The 20,691-nt window shown below is 36.4% G+C and overlaps 1 protein-coding gene across 1 annotated transcript; it reads left to right on the forward strand.

The window, feature by feature from the left end:
- Positions 1-15,660: 15,660 nt before the first annotated feature.
- YAF2 (YY1 associated factor 2) lies at positions 15,661-20,453 on the forward strand (the record flags this gene model as incomplete). Its single annotated transcript, XM_010087001.1, has 2 exons — positions 15,661-15,813; positions 18,430-20,453. Coding segments are annotated over 2 exons (391 nt in total), but the record flags the coding sequence as incomplete, so codon positions are not given.
- Positions 20,454-20,691: the final 238 nt, after the last annotated feature.

The following is a 20,691-nucleotide window of genomic DNA, read 5'->3' on the forward strand; positions in this document are numbered from 1 at the left end:
TCTGCAGTACTTGATGACTTCTTTCATCTTCCTGTAGTTCTCTAAACAATTTGTTTCCAAGGGTGAATTTCTCTACATGCTGTTGACTACCATATATAACATTCAGTAGCCCAATCTGTTTCTTACTCTAACTTGTACTCGTGCCCCCTTTTTTGATTTGGTTATATGGAATTAGGTTTTTGTGTGGAGACTGAAGCAAAGAAGCCTTTATGCCATCTGGTGTTTGCTTTCTTTCTATGTTTGATAATAGATTTATTTCTTTCTATTTCCATGATTAAGTGCTTTCCTTTGGAGCGGAGCACAAGTAGTGAGTATTGCAATTTGTTTAGCTTTTATTTATTTATTTATTTATTTTGGTGGAAATGTCATCTTTGTTTTTAGTGCCACCAGTGGTGGTATTGCTCATTGCGTCTTTTCTAGGGAGAATGATTAGGTGTCCTGGTCTAAAAGCTACTGGGATTTGAATAAACATCTACAATAACATTAAGTATGTTAAAAGAGAAGTCTAGCTGGTAAGAAGAAAGCTCTTGTATCACCCATAGAGTGATTAGAAGTTGCATTTTCTGCCCCATGACTTTTATAACAATTTTTCCTTTACTGTTGTGACAGCCCACTATGCCTGCTCCTGTTTAAAACTTGATACAAGTACTTTTCATCTTGAAAGTCAGGTTAGGACAGTACACTTTGCAGAAAATTTTCTTTCAGTTATCAAATGATGTCTTGTTTGCCAATACAGTCAGCTATAAAATACTTTCAAAGTAGGCTAGTAGAACAAAACATTCAGTGTTCATTTTTTATGCTTTCATGCAGTAGCTTATCCTGGTTTAACTAGGCCAGAGAGATCCTGAGGATTGTCTTGTCTCTCTGAAATGCATTCCACTGGTACGTGGTATGTCGTTATAGAGCAGGCTTGAACTTGGAGAGTTCAGCTGCAGAATGTTGTTGGTAGGCTTTTGGCTGGCAAACTTTCCATCAGAAGTCAGACTGAAGACTACAAGATATAACCTTGATGTCTGCTACAAGTTTTTTCTTGTTTTCTTAGGAGTTGGGAGGGGAGAGGAAATGAAAACTGAAAGTTTTCCCATTCTAACTTACTGAAAGTGTGGGATTTATCTTTAAACTTTTCTATAGTGCTTGACTATACTTTATCTGAACTGCACGGTTCAAATGACAGTGGTTGGAAAAAAAAAAAAATGTGCAGATGAGTGGGGGCTTTAAAATTTATTCTTAAAATAGAGTTCCTAACTCTAAAAGCTGAAAAAAGTTAGTTTTACACATTCTGTGAAAGGAAGGTTGTTTCTTACAGACATCTTTGAATTCTGTGATTAGGGCCATAAGCTTAGGAGTTCTGTAATGGAATAAGAAGGGAAAAATAAAGGATGAGAGGTTATGATTATGTGACATTTTTTCCTATTAATATACATCTTTCCTGAAGAGCATTGTGGAGACTTTAATTTTTTTTTAGGGAAAGTTTGTAGTCTTTTCACCTACTTAAGGTGGACATCTTTGTGGGACTGGCTCTGAAAGGAGGAAATTTCCAGAATGCTGCAGCCTTCTGGAAAGATCAAACCCCCAGTGTACAACAAATAAGGTAGGTCAGAAGCAAGCTCTTTCCTGTTTGTTCACAAAACAAGCTGTGCCAAGTATTCACCCTGTTTTGTGCAACAGTAACTGTGCTGCTGCATCAGTATGAACCTCATGTTCTGCATGTGTTTTTTTGCATAGGTGCAAGAATCATCACAGTTCCTACAGGAAGGGGACAGAGGAGCAGCCTGGAGGATCCAATCCTTTGTGGGATTGGAAGTTGGGAAAGGTCACTTCCCCATGAATCCGAAGGATGTAGGGGTCTAAAAGACTAACCACTGCCTTCTCTGCAGGCTCCCAAATACTGCCTCCTCAGGGGATGGTGTTAAGGAGCTTCCTGACCCCTACTCATGTGTAGCACGTTGGCATCTAGGAGACACAATTTGATAGCCATATGTTTCTCTCAAACAGGATATTTTCAATATAGCTGTAACTTACGCTGAGCATTGGTGAACCAGAGTTTGTGGCACATGGGGAACAATTTCTAACAACAGTGTGTGAGAGGTTGAAACCTTAAAACTGTTTGTTGGAAAAGTAACACTTGATGCTGCTTTAAAAACTATCCGTGAAGATGAATTTGGGCTTTCTAAAGGTCCTGATATGGATATTTCTTCTTAGGGCAGACTGTTGTGCAGTGTACCAGTTGTCTTCAGGAGACTTGCTGGCCTCATCTGTTAAATGTCATCTGGAAAATAGGGCATTCCCTTTAAGGGAATGATTAAATAGAGACACTGCCTCAAGGGGTAGTTTTCTGCACATTTATACAGTGACTGATAAAACCATATGGGTCTTGTAAGTCTATTCTAATTGAATCAGCTTTTATTGAAAGACAGAATTGCTAGAAATGCACTGAATGGATGAATTCCAAGTAAATGATTCATGCTGTAAAATAGCTAGGAATATGAAAGCACTGGAAATCGGAGCTGTCTGAAAGTTAGAATTCAAATATACAGAGGATGTGTAGAAATTGCGTTGTTACTCTGCAATACACATATGGATCTACATTATGTTTTCCCATACAGACCACTAGCTCCACTGTTTGCAGTGTCATAATTATTCAGTGGTATTATTTGCAGAGACAGTGTATGTACTGGTAACACTCTAGGATATTGCAGAAGTGATGGTAATGAGAAAAAATAATTTTGGATAACAACATAAATTATCGATGTTGAAGATACATTTAATCATGAACTGCTTCAATGCAGAAATAAAGACTAGTTTCTCACAAGATGGCTTTGTGTGGTGATTAGCATGAGCATATTCATGTGACATGGCAAGCTAAATGTAGTTTAATCTGATAGTTTTTATTCTATGAATAGCTTAATGGAGTACTGATGGCTGAGGGAGGGTGAGCTGATCTGTGTCAGAATCCAAAGACTGCTTCTCCTGCTAGTGATTTAGTTTAATTGCTAGCAACTATTGTACTTGCATTGCAAGAATTGGTAATAGGAAACGGTTTTTGCTTTTCATAGTATGACTTCAAGTGCTAAAAATCAAGAGTGGCATCATTACACAAACAGCTAGCTTCTGTGTAGACCACAGTTTGCAAGATCTAATTGGCCACAGCGTGTGCAATACTACTTAGTATACACAGTGGTCCTGATGTTTCCTCATTTGCTTTAAATAATATCACTGATGTGCTTATGCAAAAATGAATCCTTTTTCTTTTTATCTGTCTTTGGTATTAGGAGGCAAGTATTGGTCTGGTTGTGCTTGATCACAAAAATCAGCGATGGTAATGGAACGAATGTTTGTGCTTGGTTTTAGTGAAGTTGAAAAAGCACTTTCCTTTGTTCTGGAATATTCTTTCCTTGGTATTTTGGCAGAACCTAGAAGCTCTTGTTGCACAAGGTGCTGAATGAATTGCTTGTGGAGTAGATGTGGTATTCCATTAAAAAATAAATGTGATTAAAAAAATAAATTTTGCTTATGTATCAAATCTAGAAAAAATAAATGGTTAAGTTAGTTGGAAAATTACCTGATGGAAGAAAATAAAGTCTCAAAACATTGTAGCTACTAATCTGCAAATAAATGGAAGGGTAAATTAAAAGCTGGTGTGTGTTTTGCGTATAGAAATGTATGACAGTTCCCTCTATTTGGGCATGAGCATTTTGCATTTGACAAAAATAGTCCTCCACTAATGAAGTTTAAAAAATATGTCATGCTTTAAATGATTACTGTCAAACTAGCACTTGAAAAATTAATTATCTTCTTGAGGCATGAAGAAAGATCAGTAAAAAAGATAGGGAAATTAACAAGGTAAAGGTAGGGAATTTCTTTTCTTTGCATCAGTACAGCCAGATTACATGTACTTACACCTTAAGAATATGGATTTGTGCATAATATTGAGTGAATGGCCTAAAATGTAAACTTTTACCTTCTCACTTGAAGATTAATAAGATTCTGCCATTCACTATGTGGCAGGTTGACTGTTGACTGTCTGCATTATTACATGAGGACAGGTACCGCAATAATTTAATGCGTGTATCTGTGTCTTGGTTCTATTGATTTCTTTCTGTATTACAAGGAACTTAAGTAACAATTTCTTGAGTCTTAGGAAGTTCTCCACCTGTGCATTTGTAAGTCATGATAACAAGATTAGGATGCTGAATTAAATTTGGTTCCATTTATTTTATTTAAAGCTGTCAACACGATTGCAATGACTGTATAACTATAGGCCTCAGCCTTCTAGCATTTTTCATGGGTTCGTAGTCTTTACAAAAAAATAAATCTCTGAAGTTAAGCTCTTTGGAAGCAGAGGTCAGATCAAAACAAAGAAGACTGGGATAGCTGTGTATATATTTAATTTTTCCCTCTGTTCAGGTGAAGTTGCTTACATTTGCTATTATTAAACCTGGTTACAGTGGGAGGGAAAAGATACTCTGGAAGGGGCATAGATGCAAAAACTGGTAGTGTTATTGTAGCCTGTTTTGCAGAAAGACTTGTGAAAGAGAGAGAAGACATTCCCGAGGAAGTGGAAATGTTCACTTGATATTTGTAAAGTAACTAGTTATCAGTGTATTGGGGTGTTGGGAGATATAATTGTATTTGAAAGAATTGACGAGAGGAAAGTTTATTTACTTCTTAGTAGCTTCTGCTTCAAAGCACTGTACTACTTGTAACAAACTGAATTCTGAAATATATATATATATATTTCATTCTGGAGCCATTTAGACCTTCTGGCATATCAGTCTACATCATCAGTCTGTCATGGCAAAGTCACATTCCAAAGCTGCTGGTTGTAACCTGTCCTATGATCTCCAGAGTAAAAAGCTGTCTCAGCTCTATTGCCAAGTTACAGTTAGAACTTCACATAATTAATGTCTTTTTGAAAACATGCATGAAGCGTATCATACTGTAATATCCCTACAAGAATCAATTATAGCTGTACCCTTGAAAAGCTACTGAAATAAATGCTGTATTCATACCTAAGTGAAGATACTCTCCTAATAGTATGTGTTACAGGAGTAGTCTTTCACTTAGAAAATCTCCTACCTAAATCTACTTTTTCATATCCTTCTTTTTGTCAGTTAAAAAGCTGTTTACTGTAAAGTCACACATCTTTCCAGCTGACTCCCTGTATGCATCTACTTGCTTTGGAGATTAGGAACAACTTTTTAGATTAATTGCTTTAATTACTGTGTTAAGATATATTTGAGAATGTGGACTTCAGTAGTTAGAGAAATGAGGACGTGGTGAAGGAAATTTGAGCAGTGTCTAGCAAGAATATGATGATTAAGTAGAAAGTATGCAAAGATAAGCTTTTCTTGAGATTTCAGTAATGACTGTGAACTAGAAAAATGGAGATTAGAGTATTACTATGGGTATCAGATTTCTATTAGCTTCTTGAGACATTAATATTTAGGATAGACGTGAGTGGAAATTGATCTTCAAATAAATTACAAGATATTTAAAGCCTGTACATTTGTATTGGGAAATGATCCAGTCTAGTAAAGAAAGAACAAAGTAGGATTTGAATTATTTGATTTTGTTCTCAACAAGATTTGAATGCACTTAACTGTGTTCTATTTAGACTTTTAAAAGACACGTATGATACAAACATCAGCAAAACAAGATTTGTATTAGGTTTGGTTAAACCTGACCTTATTTCTTCCAATAGTTTTGTTTAGTTCACATCGGCATATTGTTAACTGAGTTACTTCAAGTCGAATAAACAATACAATGTTAGAGTTTTCTTTCTTGCTCAAGGAGATTAATTATTTAAGAAAAAATGAACAAATACTCTAATATTAGCTTTACAGGAGTTTTTCTTTTTGGTTTCGGTGACACTTCTGAGAAGTGTTGAGCAGGGTGGTCTGGAGGCTTATTGGATGCACAGCTCTGTGGAATGAGCATGTGCGGCTTTTCTTGGTGAGCTGATACATCTGGTCACGTACTGTCTTGTAAATGCATTCTGTAAACACTTCTGGAAGTGTTTTAACCTGTTTCAATTTAATGTAGTTGTGCTGAATTTTAGACTAGCCAACATATGAGAGTCTTTCCTGTTAACAGCTTTGTGAAATTACCCAGTCAAGTGATACTTATGAAGGGATATTTGCAAAACTATTTGATTAGGTGTCTAATGGTAAGATTTGATGTGATTTAGATGAAGACACAGTCATAATCATTATGAGGTTGGCTTTGTTTCTGTTGTCTGGAGGTGAGGAATATACAATAAGATATAAAAAAGCAATGGAGCAATACAGAATAGAGTAACACAACAGCACGCATTTCTGTGTACAAATATCTGAAATATAGCCCTGTATTCAAGATGCAGTACTAAAATTATGCTATTAATTTTCCAAGAATGTGTTGACTTGTCTGAAGAAAAATGTTTGCTTGTTAGCAAATGGGTAGCACACTTTAAAAAATAGTCATTGGCAGTGGTCCCCATCCTGTTGTCAAGGCTGAAGCTATAAGGAGGTGACTAAATTTAATTAATTACAAGGTCTGTCCTCCTTTATTAGTGATTACTCTTATTTTCAGTGACAGTGCACTACAAAATACAGACAACTAAAGACTTTGAGTCCACCTCTTGGTCACAAGAATTAAGTTTACTACCAAATTCTAAAAGAATTGAAGGCTGGAAAAACTGGGCATGTTAACAAGGCATTTCTGAAATTCTCACTAGATGAGAGAATAGCAACAGCCGGTGGAGGAGAAGTACTAGTACATGATCAAAATTAGAATTCCGTTTGAAAAAAATATTGTCTTAACTCAGTCAGCTCAGTCAGAAACACACAGAAGCCCCACAGTAGCAGATGGAAAGGAGATAACGCAAGTCTGCAGGGCACTAGAGAGAGGAATACATTTTTTTTCGTAATGATTTAAATCTATGGTAACTTCTAGGTGAACAAACACACAACTTTTGTAGGTTTGCTGTGAAGTGAGAAATTTTAAATTTGGTGCATAGTAAGCTTAGAGGAGTTTGATAGCAGCTTCTAAAAGCTTGCATTTCAAAAAATAAGACTCCACAAAGAGAGGTTGGTTGGAGGAATGACAACAAGGTACAACGAATGTAGAAATCAGTTGTGTTGTGGTAGCGGTGTTTTTATAACATGATATATATTACTGTGAGTTGTATCCTGCTTCCAGGTATTCAGCAATTTTATCAGTGGTATAGGCAGTGTAAACATCTGTTTGATGTGTCTGAACATTCTAGCGTGGTTGAATACCATAAAAATCAGATGTTTAACATACTGGGGACGGTATAGAAGAAACCAAGAAGGTTTTAAGTATGAATACTAGTGGGTATGGTGGGTTTGCGAAAAACGTAGGAAGAGTGATTAATCTTTGAAGTATCGTATAATTACTTGACTAGAAGGTCGACCTGTGGGGAAGGTGCTAGTTTTGAATCTGAGAAGAATGCATGTCATGGTTTAACCTCAGCTGGCAATAAACACCACACAGCCGCTCGCTCATCCCCCCTCCCTCCACCCCCTCTAGCAGGATGGGGGGAAGAGAATTGGAAAGGTAAAAGTGAGAAAACTTATGGGTTGAGATAAGAACAGTTTAATAATAGCAATAATAATAATAGCAATAATAATAATAATAAACCAATTATAATTAAAAGGAAGTTACCAATCATTTGCAGTGGCTTAAGAGTGCACATAGCTGGTTACAGTGTATCAGATTACCCATGATACTTTAGTTTAATTTCTATAGATCCATGGGTTACATTTTATATGAAAGTCAGGGGACAACAGAGTTGTGAAAGGAAGAAGTGAGCAGTGTTATTACAGGTAAATGAAAGAAAAGCTTCTGTGATTAAAGTAAGGATGAGTGCTTGAACAAAAATTTCTATCTATCCAAGTAGAAACCATCTGAATTTCAGCATGACTTAAAGTAGAAGTTGCAGAAGCTTGTATATAAAATAGGATAAGACAGAAGGAAATATCAAAAGGGTATTAATCAGGTAGAAAGTGGAGGCATTGTCGTGACGATATTGTAATAGTTGTATTTCTTTGTGACTGTCCGTGATGTTGGGAAGGCTGCTTTTTAAGCAGTTGTCCCTCATAAGTAGTAAACAAGGAAGAAGGTAGGATACAGGAAAACTTGCAGTGGTTTGAGGAGCTGACTGACTTTCTCTGATGCCTAGTGATTAGTTCTAGGTATTTTTTCCTGGAAGCTGACTGAGCTTGCTCTCTTATGCTTTGCCTGAAGATACTTAATTGGGAACATTTTAGAGTTTCTACTACCTTAGGCAGAACTGTGACAAGCATTCAGGGTTTAATCCAATACTGCATCAGCATACACCATGTTTATAATGCAGGTTTTGGAGGAAACTCCAAGACTTTCCTGAGGAGACACCATAAAAAGAGCTCTATGTGGAGTCTGTACAGGCCAAATTTTTTTAAATTTTTGGGTACTGATCCTGTTCTTTACCAATTGGCTTCACAAGTTTGACCAAAGATGACTTGTATGAATGGATTAGTTACTGCTTGTAAGGCCTTCTGGTAACAGCGATTTTGATAATTCTTGAAAGACCCTGGAGAGTGAAATTCAGGGCACTGACTGACCAGATCACTGGTTTCCAAAGAATGCGTTCTGCCATGCCTGACTGGTGGGACAGAACAGACTGCAGAAGTGTGAATGAAGCTGATGTTCAAAAACACACTGGACTCATTATTTGCACCCTGTGCAGTGACAGCCTTAAAGCAACAAGAAGTACAGTAGGATTTAGGAACTCCCACTAACTTGGAAGCACTTATTCATGCTCTTATATTATGTGAAAGGGAAGAATACTTTGTATTTAAAGAATAATGTAGATTTTTTATTTTTGAGGAAAGGATTCTGTGACCAAAGGCAAGAGAAAATCAGTGAGGTTTCTGTTTCACATATATCTAACCTCTCTTTCTTGAGGGATGAATCTGCTGTCTTGAACAAAAGGTCAGTGTCTCCCTGTAGGGAAGAGAAGTTTAGATAAATGGTACTTCTTAAGGATTAGGGGTGCCTTTGAATAAAACTTCTTTAAGTCTCTAAAACCTGTTTTTGGGGGGGTTTTTTTGTTTGTTTTTGTTTTTTTAAAGTGATGATCTTTTACAGTGGAGGAAAAGAAAAAATTTGTGTGCAAAGTTAAAATTATGGAATGTATGGGATACCATGTAGATTCTACATAAAAGCAGGTGAAGAATTTTGAAGAAATACCACTCAGGAGCTGGTCTTTTCTGGGAGTGAAAATATGATAAGATATTGCTGATCAGCCTGAAAGCTCAAACTGTTCTCATGAATGAATTATTCCTGGTATATAATAGTTACCTGTTCTGTTTGATAGTATGAACATCTTAATCTGTTTCACTGAATCCTTCTGTCATTCAAAAGGTAGCTGCTTAGTATCTGGAAGGGAAGCTTGAGTCCATGAACCAAAAATAGATCAATACTATATTGGGCAGCTACAACATAACATCCTTCTGTAGGAATAGTGTTTCATAGGCAATTTCTTCCTGATTTCTAGGATGGGGCAAGTTGTGTATAATTTCATAGGAAACTGGGGAGTAAGGGGAATTTGAAAACAGAATTGTATCAGCTCACTGACAGGCAAGTAAAACTGCCCTAGATATTGGAGGAAAAATGTGGCAAGTAAAGTGACCAGGGCTCAATAGCAGACTTAAATATCTGATTAACATGCAGTATTGTAAAAGTTTTTTGATATGTTGCATGTGGCACTTGCTTTACAAAATAGATAATTTGCCACTCCAGACAGGATAAGCCTCCAGCAAGGGCTTTTTGTCTGAATTGAAGCCAGGAGGTGGATGGGCCTGAGAAGAGGAAAGGGAAGCAAAGGATCATATTAGAATGGAAGCTTTGCTTGGCAGATATTATTCTGGATCCACGTTATGTGTTGAAAAATTTCTTTCAGCTTGATTGAAAATGAGGTGACAGCATTTCCTTAATTTAAGACCAGAAAATAATAATTTTAATACTTCTGCAGTAGTAAAATATACCAAAGCAGGGGAGATTTAGCTTCAAGAAGGAGCGTGCCTTTGAGTATGTCTCCTGTTCTTCAGAATATCTGAACTCTGTAAACTGTGCATTATAAATGACAATACACTTCCTACAACAGGTTGAAAACTTGTATGTATTCAGCAGGGAGATTTAATTATCATAGAATCATAGAATGGTTTGCATTGGAAGGGACCTTAAAGATCATCGAGTTCCAACCCCCCTGCCATGGGCAGGGACACCTTCCACACGCCCCGTTGCTCAAAGCCTCATCCAGCCTGGCCTTGAACACCTCCAGGGATGGGGCATCCACAGCTTCCCTGGGCAACCTGTGCCAGTGTCTCACCACCCTCACAGTGAAAAGTTTCTTCCTAATATCCAATCTAAATCTACCCTCTTTCAGCTTATACCCGTTACCCCCTGTCCTATCACTATACTCCCTGATAAAGAGTGCCTCCCCATCTCTCCTCTAGGCCCCCTTCAGGTACTGGAAGGCTGCTATTAAGTCTCCTTGGAGCCTTCTTTTCTCCAGGCTGAACAACCCCAGTTCTCTCAGCCTGTCCTCATAGGGGAGGGGCTCCAGCCCTCTGACCAATTTCATGGCTCTCCTCTGGACTCTCTCCAGCAGGTCCAGATCTTTTTTATGTTGGGGGCCCCACATCTGAACACAGTACTCCAGGTGGGGTCTTATGAGAGCAGAGTAGAGGGGGAGAATCACTTCCTTTGACCTGCTGCTAATGCTTCTTCTGATGCCGCCCAGGACACGGTTGGCTTTCTGGGCTGCAAGTGCACACTGCGAGCTCATGTTCAGCTTCTGCAGAGGCTGCCAAGATTTCTCTATTTCGGTTTTGTGTGCAGAAACTCATTCAACATTGATGCTCTCAAAGGGAGCAAATAGTCAGTACTGAGAAGGATGCACTAGTTTTTGTTGTCGGTTACTAAAGAAAACCCCAAACTTTATAGCATAGCAATTTACATGCCTAGAGTTGAATTCAAGATTACATGCAGTGCACTAGACCAAATGATATCTGGAACTTTTGCCATGAGTCTTTTCCCTCTCACAGAGCTCAGCAAAATACCTTCCTGCTCATAAGTAATTTTGCACCTCTCATGGCAGTACATGCTTCCTTAATTTCCCTCACTGGGTATTCACCAATAATTTATGTAAAAATAATTTTGACCAATTTAATATGGTGAAAACTTAGTCTCATTACAACAAAGTGGGTCCATTTTGAAAATGGAAATAACAAAATACTACCTATGTACAATACTAAAAATCAAGATACGCAGCAGAAGCAGTAAACTCTTAGTCACCCGAGTTGGGCATCACACATGCAGACGACCAAACGGGCTTAATGCTTGATGCATCCCTGTGTGCAGGGTTTGGAGAAGCTTAAGCTGTTTGGTGCTGCATATCCTGAACACACAGAGCCAACCAAGTAAGACTGCCAAGCAGCACACAGTGCAGCCAAGCAAATAATGTTGCCGAGAAGCACAGTGCAAAGACATCAGCAGTCCAACAGAGTAGCCAACTCCTTAGCTTTGATTCTGTGTGAGCCATGCTGGACTTGGACTGGTCCACACAGAACCAGTACCCACATACTTCCAGTATCCACAGATCTCAGAACATAACCTATACTTTTCTTTAATCTTCTCCAAACCCTGCACACAGAGATGCATCATACTGATGCAGAGCTCACTTGAGATGGAGGTAGATTTGGGGTTGGTTCATGGAAAAATTGTCACAGTTGTCCACACCATGCTCCTGGTTTCCAGACTGTAGCCGACAGAGCTGTTTTGACAGATAAGTAGCTCAAGTCTGTTATAATTTGAGCTCATACTCTGAGTAGTGCAGGACACATTAGCATGCTTTATGGACTCGTGATGGCTGTAAAAGCTGCACTGTGCAAATGTAGTTGTGATTTGTATAAATCAAATAAATCCAGCTAGACCCCAAGACGCCTTTCATCTCTAGGCATGTAAATTGCTATGCTATAAAGTTTGGGGTTTTCTTTAGTATGCCAACAACAAAAACTAGTCCATCCTTCTCAGTATCCTTGAATGTTTGTGTTACTATCTGTTGGCTTTTTAAAAGACAAAAATGTTAGTTTTCCTTATTTTTTAAAGGACATTATGAAGTGTGTATTTGTAGGACCTTGGAGGCAATATTGGAATTAGTTAATTAATAAAACCATAATGGGTGAGGTTGGAGTAATAATGTAGGTAGAAGTATGGCTGATGTTAAGATAGAAGAAAGATAGCACTGGCTGAAAAGGAAGGCTAAGTGACAGCGAAGGAGAGGCATGGTATTTGGAGCTGTGATGTTCAGCGATCTCCTGGACACTCAGTAAATCAGTTTGTTGGTACAGCTGCAGTGCTTAAGGCCCAAACCATAAAGTTCACCTCTGTTGGAAAGAATTGATAGTTCCTATCTTTTGTAATAGTGTATGCCTCTTTTGATTGGTGTTCCACTTAAAATTACTGAAGTGAAATTATTAGATGAAAATGCAACGTTTTGAGGGGCTGATTAAGCAATATGTATTGTATTTATGAATGTTTCTGCCTGTAGTTCTGGATTGTTCAGTTGTAAAGTCACTCCCAGTGGTAGAGGCAAAAACACTTGTAATCATAATGCAGAAGTTTATGGAGCTTCTTTCTAAACACCAGTTAGCTGAGGTGCTCTTTGAATATGCTCAAAAAGCAAATTACCATAAATATATTGGTGAAGTAAAAGGCCATATTGACATTGTCTGTATCTACTTAATCTGCAGCAGCCTATTACAAGGAGTCCTTAACTAACTGGTTTTGAAAACCAGTAATTTAAAATGTTGTATTTTGGCAAATTGTCAAAATCAATTTCCTTTTACAGGAATAGTTTTTCTTACATTTATCCTCTCAGTAAGAAAGCCTTCTCTGTATGAATTTCTTCATGCTTGAATTACATTATTCAGCTACTGCTAAATCATGAACAATTCTATCGGGCTCATATTCTATCATTCATCTATTTGATGAGTGATAAAGTTATTTCCTGAAGCCTACATGACTTGTAAAGTGCTTGGTTGCAGTTCAGTAGACCCTTTTGAATGCTTGAAAGACACTGTCAGTGTTGAGAGATGTGAATTTATTTTTTTCCTCAATTTTTTTAATATAAAAACATTGAATGCCTCATTTAAGAAATGTGGAAGTGACAAAGCAGATAATACATTTTACAACATAGGTATAACTGATAGACAGCTATAGAAATAACTGACAACAAAAAGATGGATGTTATTGGGAGGAATAAAATAACCGAGTGGAATTCCTTGTCACAGCAAAACCACATAGAACCGATTTATTCATTTTTAGTGCATCTTCCCAAACATGATTTCCCTGTGGTTTTTTGTTTTTTTTTTTGTCTTAACTGACTTCTGTTCCTTGTGGCAAAGATCTTTTTCTGTCGATCTCAATTGTTTTATGGTACTAGAAAAAGAAGTTCTAAACCTAGGTTTTAGTTCAGAGCTTAATTTTGCATCTGTACTCTAATAGAAATTATCTAGTTTGCCCTCAGCAATTCAAATTGTTGCAAATTGAGAACTCCTAAGATAGTTGGCTGAGAATTTTTTTCCCTCTCTGCCCATTTTTAACAAGTCCACATTGTCCACAGCCCTGGGCAATAATTAATTCTGTGTTGAGAAGTTCACTACTGTGTTACTTCATACGTAACATGTCAGATTATTCTCTCATGTCACTATGTAGTAATGATGGGATTGTCACTTGGCCGTCACTAGGAATATTAACTCCCTGTATCCTTATCTCCTGGAGCAATCTTCAGTTCAAGACAGGTGATCAGTTTTGTTTATGTATCACAAGTGTTTTACACCTGAAATTATAAGTTTGTGCATGAATTACACCTTGGTTCTTCTTACTTTGTTATGAACTACTATGACAAAAGGTCAAAGCAGATCTGAGACAAGTTTTCTTAGAAATGTTGGATGTGCTCTGTTAATGTAAACAATTGTAGTCCATCAAGTAATTGAAGTGATTTTGGACTCTACATGATGTTTGCTTTCCAAGGTCCTAGTTGCAATGCTGTCCTGAAAAGCATGTAGTCATATATTTGCTAGTTGATATAAGCTGGGTAGTTACCACTGAGTGATCTGTTGCTGATCTTTGTCTCTCCATGAGTTAGCATGGGCTTAGTTCATGGGTGTGGGTATGCGGTAGTCTAGTTTTCACCTCAAAGGTCTATTGTGTTGGCAATTTTAATAGTCTTTATTTTTACTTTAATTCATTAAGAACTTGCTGTGAAGACTCGTGACATCTCAGCTGGTGTCTGTTAACTGCCTTTCCCACACTTTATGGATACTTGTAACTTGGCTTTCACTCTGTAACATGAACTATTGCAATTATTACTGAAAATGTAACTTGCTAATGGGAGCTGCCTTGATTTTCTGCTTTTGTTATTTCACTCGTCACTTTGCCTAAGGAAGAAGCGCCAGTAGCGTGATCCTGTGGGTTGGGATAAATAAATATGTGTAAGACCTGATACCTTCTGCTGCTTTAACAACTGCTTTGTATTTTCAGAGTATCACAGTGCATATAATTTGTGCTTTTTCTATTTAAAAAAACAACAACACCAATGCAACTAATAAAACCCAAAAGCTTGTCAGGGTAAATATTCTTTTGGAGAAGAAATTTGCATCTTCAAAGTCTTAATACAATCGCAGAACCTTCCTTTTTATATGTCATGACTTGAGATTTCTTAACTCCAAAATCTCAAAATAGAGAAATACACTTGCATCGGAAAGAGTAAAATGTTTCATTTCACATTAGAATAATTGTATTTCAATACAAAGTAAAATAAAAATGAGCAATTTCAAATATTTCAGAAAATGTAAAAATAATAAACTGTTAAAATGCTTTTGCCTGCTGTTCCTCTTCTTACCCTGGTTTTTAGTTTGGATCAAAACTTGGAAATGAAACCTGCATTGTGTATACTGATGGAACGTGGTTGGAAGTTTCTGTTGCCAGCTTTTAAAGTATATGTGTTCTGACAGCTATATCCTACTATTAGTGCAGTATATTTTTCCAGTGAACATCTTGATAAAAATTATGCACAACTTAACAGAATTTGTCATTGCTTTCAGTGAATTTATTTGACCTGAAAACACTTGTCACTCCGTAAGGCCAACAGTGGCTTTAGTTCTGACACCTGAAAGGTCAGGTTTTTCCTTTTTGTGATGTGGATTGTATACTTCAGTATTGCAGTACACTCAAAACAGACCCCTTCATCCTTTGAGAGGGCTGGGATTGGGTGGTAAAGTATTCTCTCTGGAAGCTTCATCTTTTGGTGTTCATTCTGTGTAAGTCTCTGTCTGGACAGGACAACTAGGAGAAGAGGATACATTGCAAAATCTTGTCTCTAAATCCTTATTAAAAAATAAATCTCATTTGCTGATAATGCAAGTAAGTGAAACAAAAGGCCATAATGGGTTTAAATTTGATATGCTATTTTAATGAAGTATTAATAGGAAGATAAATGGTAACTTTTAGCAGTATTACTTTTTATAGTGATTGTTAATAACCAAAGCGTAGAGAGTTTGAGACTGTTGTAAAGTCTAAGCATTATGCATGTCTGTATATATGTGCATACAGGAAACCTCGACCTGTCTCTCAGCTGGTTGCACAACAGGTTCCTCAGCAGTTTGTGCCCCCCACTCAATCAAAGAAAGAGAAAAAAGACAAAGTAGAAAAGGAAAAAGGTGAAAAGGAAACAACAAGCAAAAAGAACAGTCATAAGAAAACCAGGTAAAAAATTTAGAAACTTTTGCAGTATCGATAAAACACAATTTAAAAAAGAAAGTAAGAAAATGTTCTGCAGTTTTACTGTTTTGTAAGTGCTATGTCAAACTCTTTCAACAATAAGGCTAAATATTTGTGTGTGAAGTTTCCTTATATTAGGATGCCTATTAAATGCAAAGAAAACCTGCAGTTTGTAATTTTGACCAGAAGATGGAGACCAGCTAAATAGGCTGAGAGAAAGACTTGGTATTTTTGTTAAGAGTATTTCTGAGATGATACGGATCTCTGAAAAAGAGGGGACTGAAGTGACTAGTTTTCATGCAAAATAATAGGAGAGAGAAAGAACCAGTACCAGACTGCAGATGACTGGGCAAGTAACATGGTTATTGCTATCCTTGCAGAATTGGAATAAATTTTGAAAGGTTGAACTAGGGTATAAATTAATGTGACAAGATAAGGCATGTATATTACCTAGTGATAAAAATTTCTTATGCTACATCTGGGATGCTGAAAAGAAACCTTGGACTCTTAGAATATGGAACATGAAATATTACACTACAGACAAGCAGTTGTAAAAGCCTTGATCTTGCTGTAAGACCGGGTGGAAGGAAAGTGCAGACTGCAGAACAAAAGCAGCAAGTTTAACCCCTTAATCATCACAGCCTAAGCATAGTTATTGTGGCAAGAATGCTGTGCTAAAAAGCTCAGAAGTATATGAGATGTAGTCTAATCAAATGTAGGAGGAAGTATTGATTGATTTGGAGGTTAGTTTTTTTTTTTTTGGAGGCACTCCAAAATAGTCCAGCCAAGGAAGATCCTTTGGGATTAGTTATGCAGAGAAGTAGCAGATGCTTCTCATGGGCCTGAAATAGGATCAGAACAAGGGAGAGATTGAGAGTCAAGAAAGAACAGTTGTTAAGAAAGTCATGGTTAGGATTAAGGACACTGAGATGTTCCTCCTCTTCCTCTTCCTGTTTCTTTTTTTCTTTTTTTATACTCAAATTTATTAGCTTACCTCATGAAGCTGAAGTAGTTCAGTTATGAAGTATTTCAAGTTAACATAGTTTTAATTAAGCTAATTAAATATTATAAATTGAAATATTGATGATTGAATTGCCACAGTACATTAAAAATGAGAAAGTGTGGTAGAGAAAAAGGGAGAACAATTAAAAAATAACTAAAATAAACATATTGGACTGAAATGCCAATATTGAGATTAGCATTAAAAATTGCTGTTTGAAATAACTAGGTTATTTTTCTTTTTTTAAATGCTTCAAACAGTTCAATTTTTCACAGAATTGAGTCACTAGGTAGGACAGAAACTTAAGAATGCTTCATTAGTTTAAGCAGATTTCTTCAGTATCCTTTGGAAAAAGGATATCCTTTTTTCTTTGCCTGAAAACTTGTATATTATTGCTGGAAACGATCGTAACAATCTGCATGCACACTCAATATGATTAATAAGCTCCAGGCACGGCACTTATGCAAGTTGATAATGCTGAATTTTTCTCTCCATTCCCATGTTACAGAGCAGTAGATTTTCAGTTTTCTCTTAAATTCCTCAGTCACGCTACTTCAGCCTCAGGGGAACAAGATGTCAAAGCGCATCTTTATTCTAGCAGAGGAGAGGCATGAGGTGTTTCAGCTGAAGTGACTGGGAACCAATTCTACTTCAAAGAAAGTCAGATGATAGGGTAAAGGTTAGGGCTTTGCTGTTAGCACACCTGCTAACATGTGATGTCATATTAATTTATTTTATTGCAGCTTGAGCCTATTGAAAGCTGTGGAGTCATTTAAATGCATAAAGCTATGCTTTTCATGACTGTATAAATTCAGCTGTCTGGTGACAGTTTTTCATGGTAGTCAAAGGAAAATACTAAGTTGAAAGTACTTTATGATTATCACTAGAAAAAATATGATGGCAGAATAGAAGCCAAAGTATTCTCTGGTCTTTATGTTGTGAAAATCAAACAATTGAAAGATTAGATGAGAGACTTACCCTGTCAACACTGTGTGTGATACTCGGCTCTGTGCATAATTTAAATCACAGCATACGCCAGGAATACCAGAGTTATACTGTGAATACAAAGTCCAGTTCAAATAGTATACTAGCAGTCCTAGTGAGGTTTTGAAATGAAGTAATACCTGCTGCAAGTTGACACTATCTGTGCTGTTGAATTCAAAGGACACACCAACATTTTCATTATTGAACATCATTCTGTACTTAGAATTGTTGCTTAAGGCTGCTGCAGAGATGGATGCTCCTCTGGATCAAATTTATAGCTTTCTGTAGCCACAATAAAGAAAGACTTAATTTTTAAAAGTAAAAACTTTCACATGTGCAACACATCCATATGGCTGCACAGTTACATTATGATTAAGGTCAACTTTTAAATAATCTTGGGAGAAGGTGATGTGTTATGTTCAGCTATTTTAATGTAAAACATACCAGGAAACACTCTACCATAAATACTTGTCGTACATGGTTTTCTTGTGTATTACATGTTACATATAGCAGTCTTATGTACATATGTATGTTCTCCAGAGCTCCTAAAAAGTAGGAGGAAGACAAGATAATAAAATAGTGTGTGTGCTTTTAATATGATTGTTTGCCTTATTTAGGCCAAGATTGAAAAATGTGGATCGAAGTAGCGCTCAGCATTTGGAAGTTACCGTTGGAGATCTGACAGTCATAATTACAGACTTTAAGGAGAAAACTAAGTCACCACCTGCTTCCAGTGCTGCTTCTGCAGATCAACACAGTCAGAGTGGTTCTAGCTCTGACAACACAGAGAGGGGAATGTCCAGGTCATCTTCACCCAGAGGAGAAGCGTCATCACTGAATGGAGAATCTCATTAAAGTTTATTTCCTCCAGTTTCTTTAGTCTCTTCTCTTCAAAACGTGCAAATATATAACTTCTGTCACCTGTTACCACATTTTCATGACAGATTATCCATGCACAATTGGTATGTTGACTGGAACATAATTTATGCAGTTTTAAAAAAAGAAAAAAGCGCGGTGGTAGAAACAATAATTAAAATGCAATCTACAAATGCTTGCAAAGCATTTTCAAACTAACTTTTTAATCTTCATGTGTAAAGGTGCCATGAAAATGTGGTCTGAATGTTCATTATGCAGTGTTATTGGTAAGTCCATTTTCACTTTTAGTTTAGTGAATTCTAACACAACTCTTGGAGTCTCTACTATTGGCATGTACTGAATTTAAATTTTTATAACATAGTTCAAGCTGCCTAAATATGTATTATTTGAGAATTGTGAAACATAGTTATATGTATGCAAGTCAGAGATCAACTTAATCAACTATTGCTGCAACAGAATTTTCATAATAATTATCTTCTTAAAAACACCTGCTGGTACTTGGTGTGGTTAAATAGGAAAAATGTTATTAAATAAAACATTTGTATAAATTTTTGCCAATATTTGACACATTTTACTAGATTACTGTTACTGAATTATGTTAATGGTTTTACCAATATTTTTTCACACTTAAAACACTTATTGTAATGTTTACAAGCAAAATAGAAAACACATTCTAAGCATTGATTGGTTAACCTTACAATTCAGGTAAAGTACTACATTGTCACTGTACACTGGTATTCTATGTTGTGTAACAAATATGGAACCTCAGATGACTATGCATTTGGCAAAAACTAATATTTGGAAATAATGAAAATTTGGAAAAGCTTTAAAAATAACAGAAGTGCAGTTCTCATTTCTGCTTAGTGATGTTTCCTTGCCTGATATTTATCTAGTGTGTCATATCCTTATCACTTCATTACAGGATATCAGATGTTGCACAAGATTAAGGAAATAACAATACTATTAATTTTTGTTCCTGAATCAAATTATTTAATTTTTATTTGGCCTATTAGAATATATTATGTCATAAATCAGTACCCTACTTTATGGCATAAACTGTCAACATTTACGCACTTAGCAATATACCGATACAGAGCAGAACTATTTACAGTCCCATCTGGTATTATGTAAAATTACCAATAAAATATTTTTGTGAATACAGATTTTGCATTTTTGTTTACAACCAATAAGTGTTTTGATACACACATACAATCCATATATAGATTTTAAATTATAGATTCAGGTTCAGTACAAAAGTCCATTTAGCTCATTTTAGTGAGGTAGTCCACTTACACTCCTGTAATTCTTTTCTTTTTAATTCAAAATAAATATCTTTTTAAGCCCATGTAAAAGTTGGATGGACCTTTTAGGTAGTGAATCCAGCCCCAAATTACTACATCTTAACAGCTAAAACAATGGATTTTTGTAGGCCCTGACAATTGTGATGTTTGGTGGTATCTTGTAGTAATGTATTTTTCTGTTTTTATTGCAGTACTTCTACAGGCACAATGGTACTGTTCTATTTTGTAAGATGCTAGTTGTGAAATACAGTTAGTTGCAAAAAACGAAAGTCTGATGTGATATCTGAAAACACACATACCTCATTCCTTGGTGTTGCTGTTTAAACTTTTTAGACATCAAATGTTAATTATAGGCTGTTTCAGATGGGTAACTACTGACCTGTTTATTATGTACTCTGCTTTATCTTACTAAATAGGATGTCTGTTCACTGCCATTACCTGGCCAAATCTTAGTATCTGTAAAACAATGCATTTTAAGGTTCTTAAATGTTTTTGGGGCTGGGCTGGTGTTCAGAATAACATACACTAGTTTTTAAAAGAGAAATACATGCTTCTCAACTTTATTTTTTTATATTTTATTTTTAGGTGGGACTGTTGGCAGAATATACTGATGTAATAGATTACAAGAGAGCTGAAACTGTTTAAAGTAAGCAGTTTAATGATAGCAAATCTCATTGCAAGTTGCTTTATGAAATGTGTTTC

Source organism: Pterocles gutturalis, unplaced genomic scaffold, assembly GCF_000699245.1.
Source record: "Pterocles gutturalis isolate BGI_N339 unplaced genomic scaffold, ASM69924v1 scaffold34561, whole genome shotgun sequence".
Classification (NCBI taxonomy): Eukaryota; Metazoa; Chordata; class Aves; order Pterocliformes; family Pteroclidae; genus Pterocles; species Pterocles gutturalis.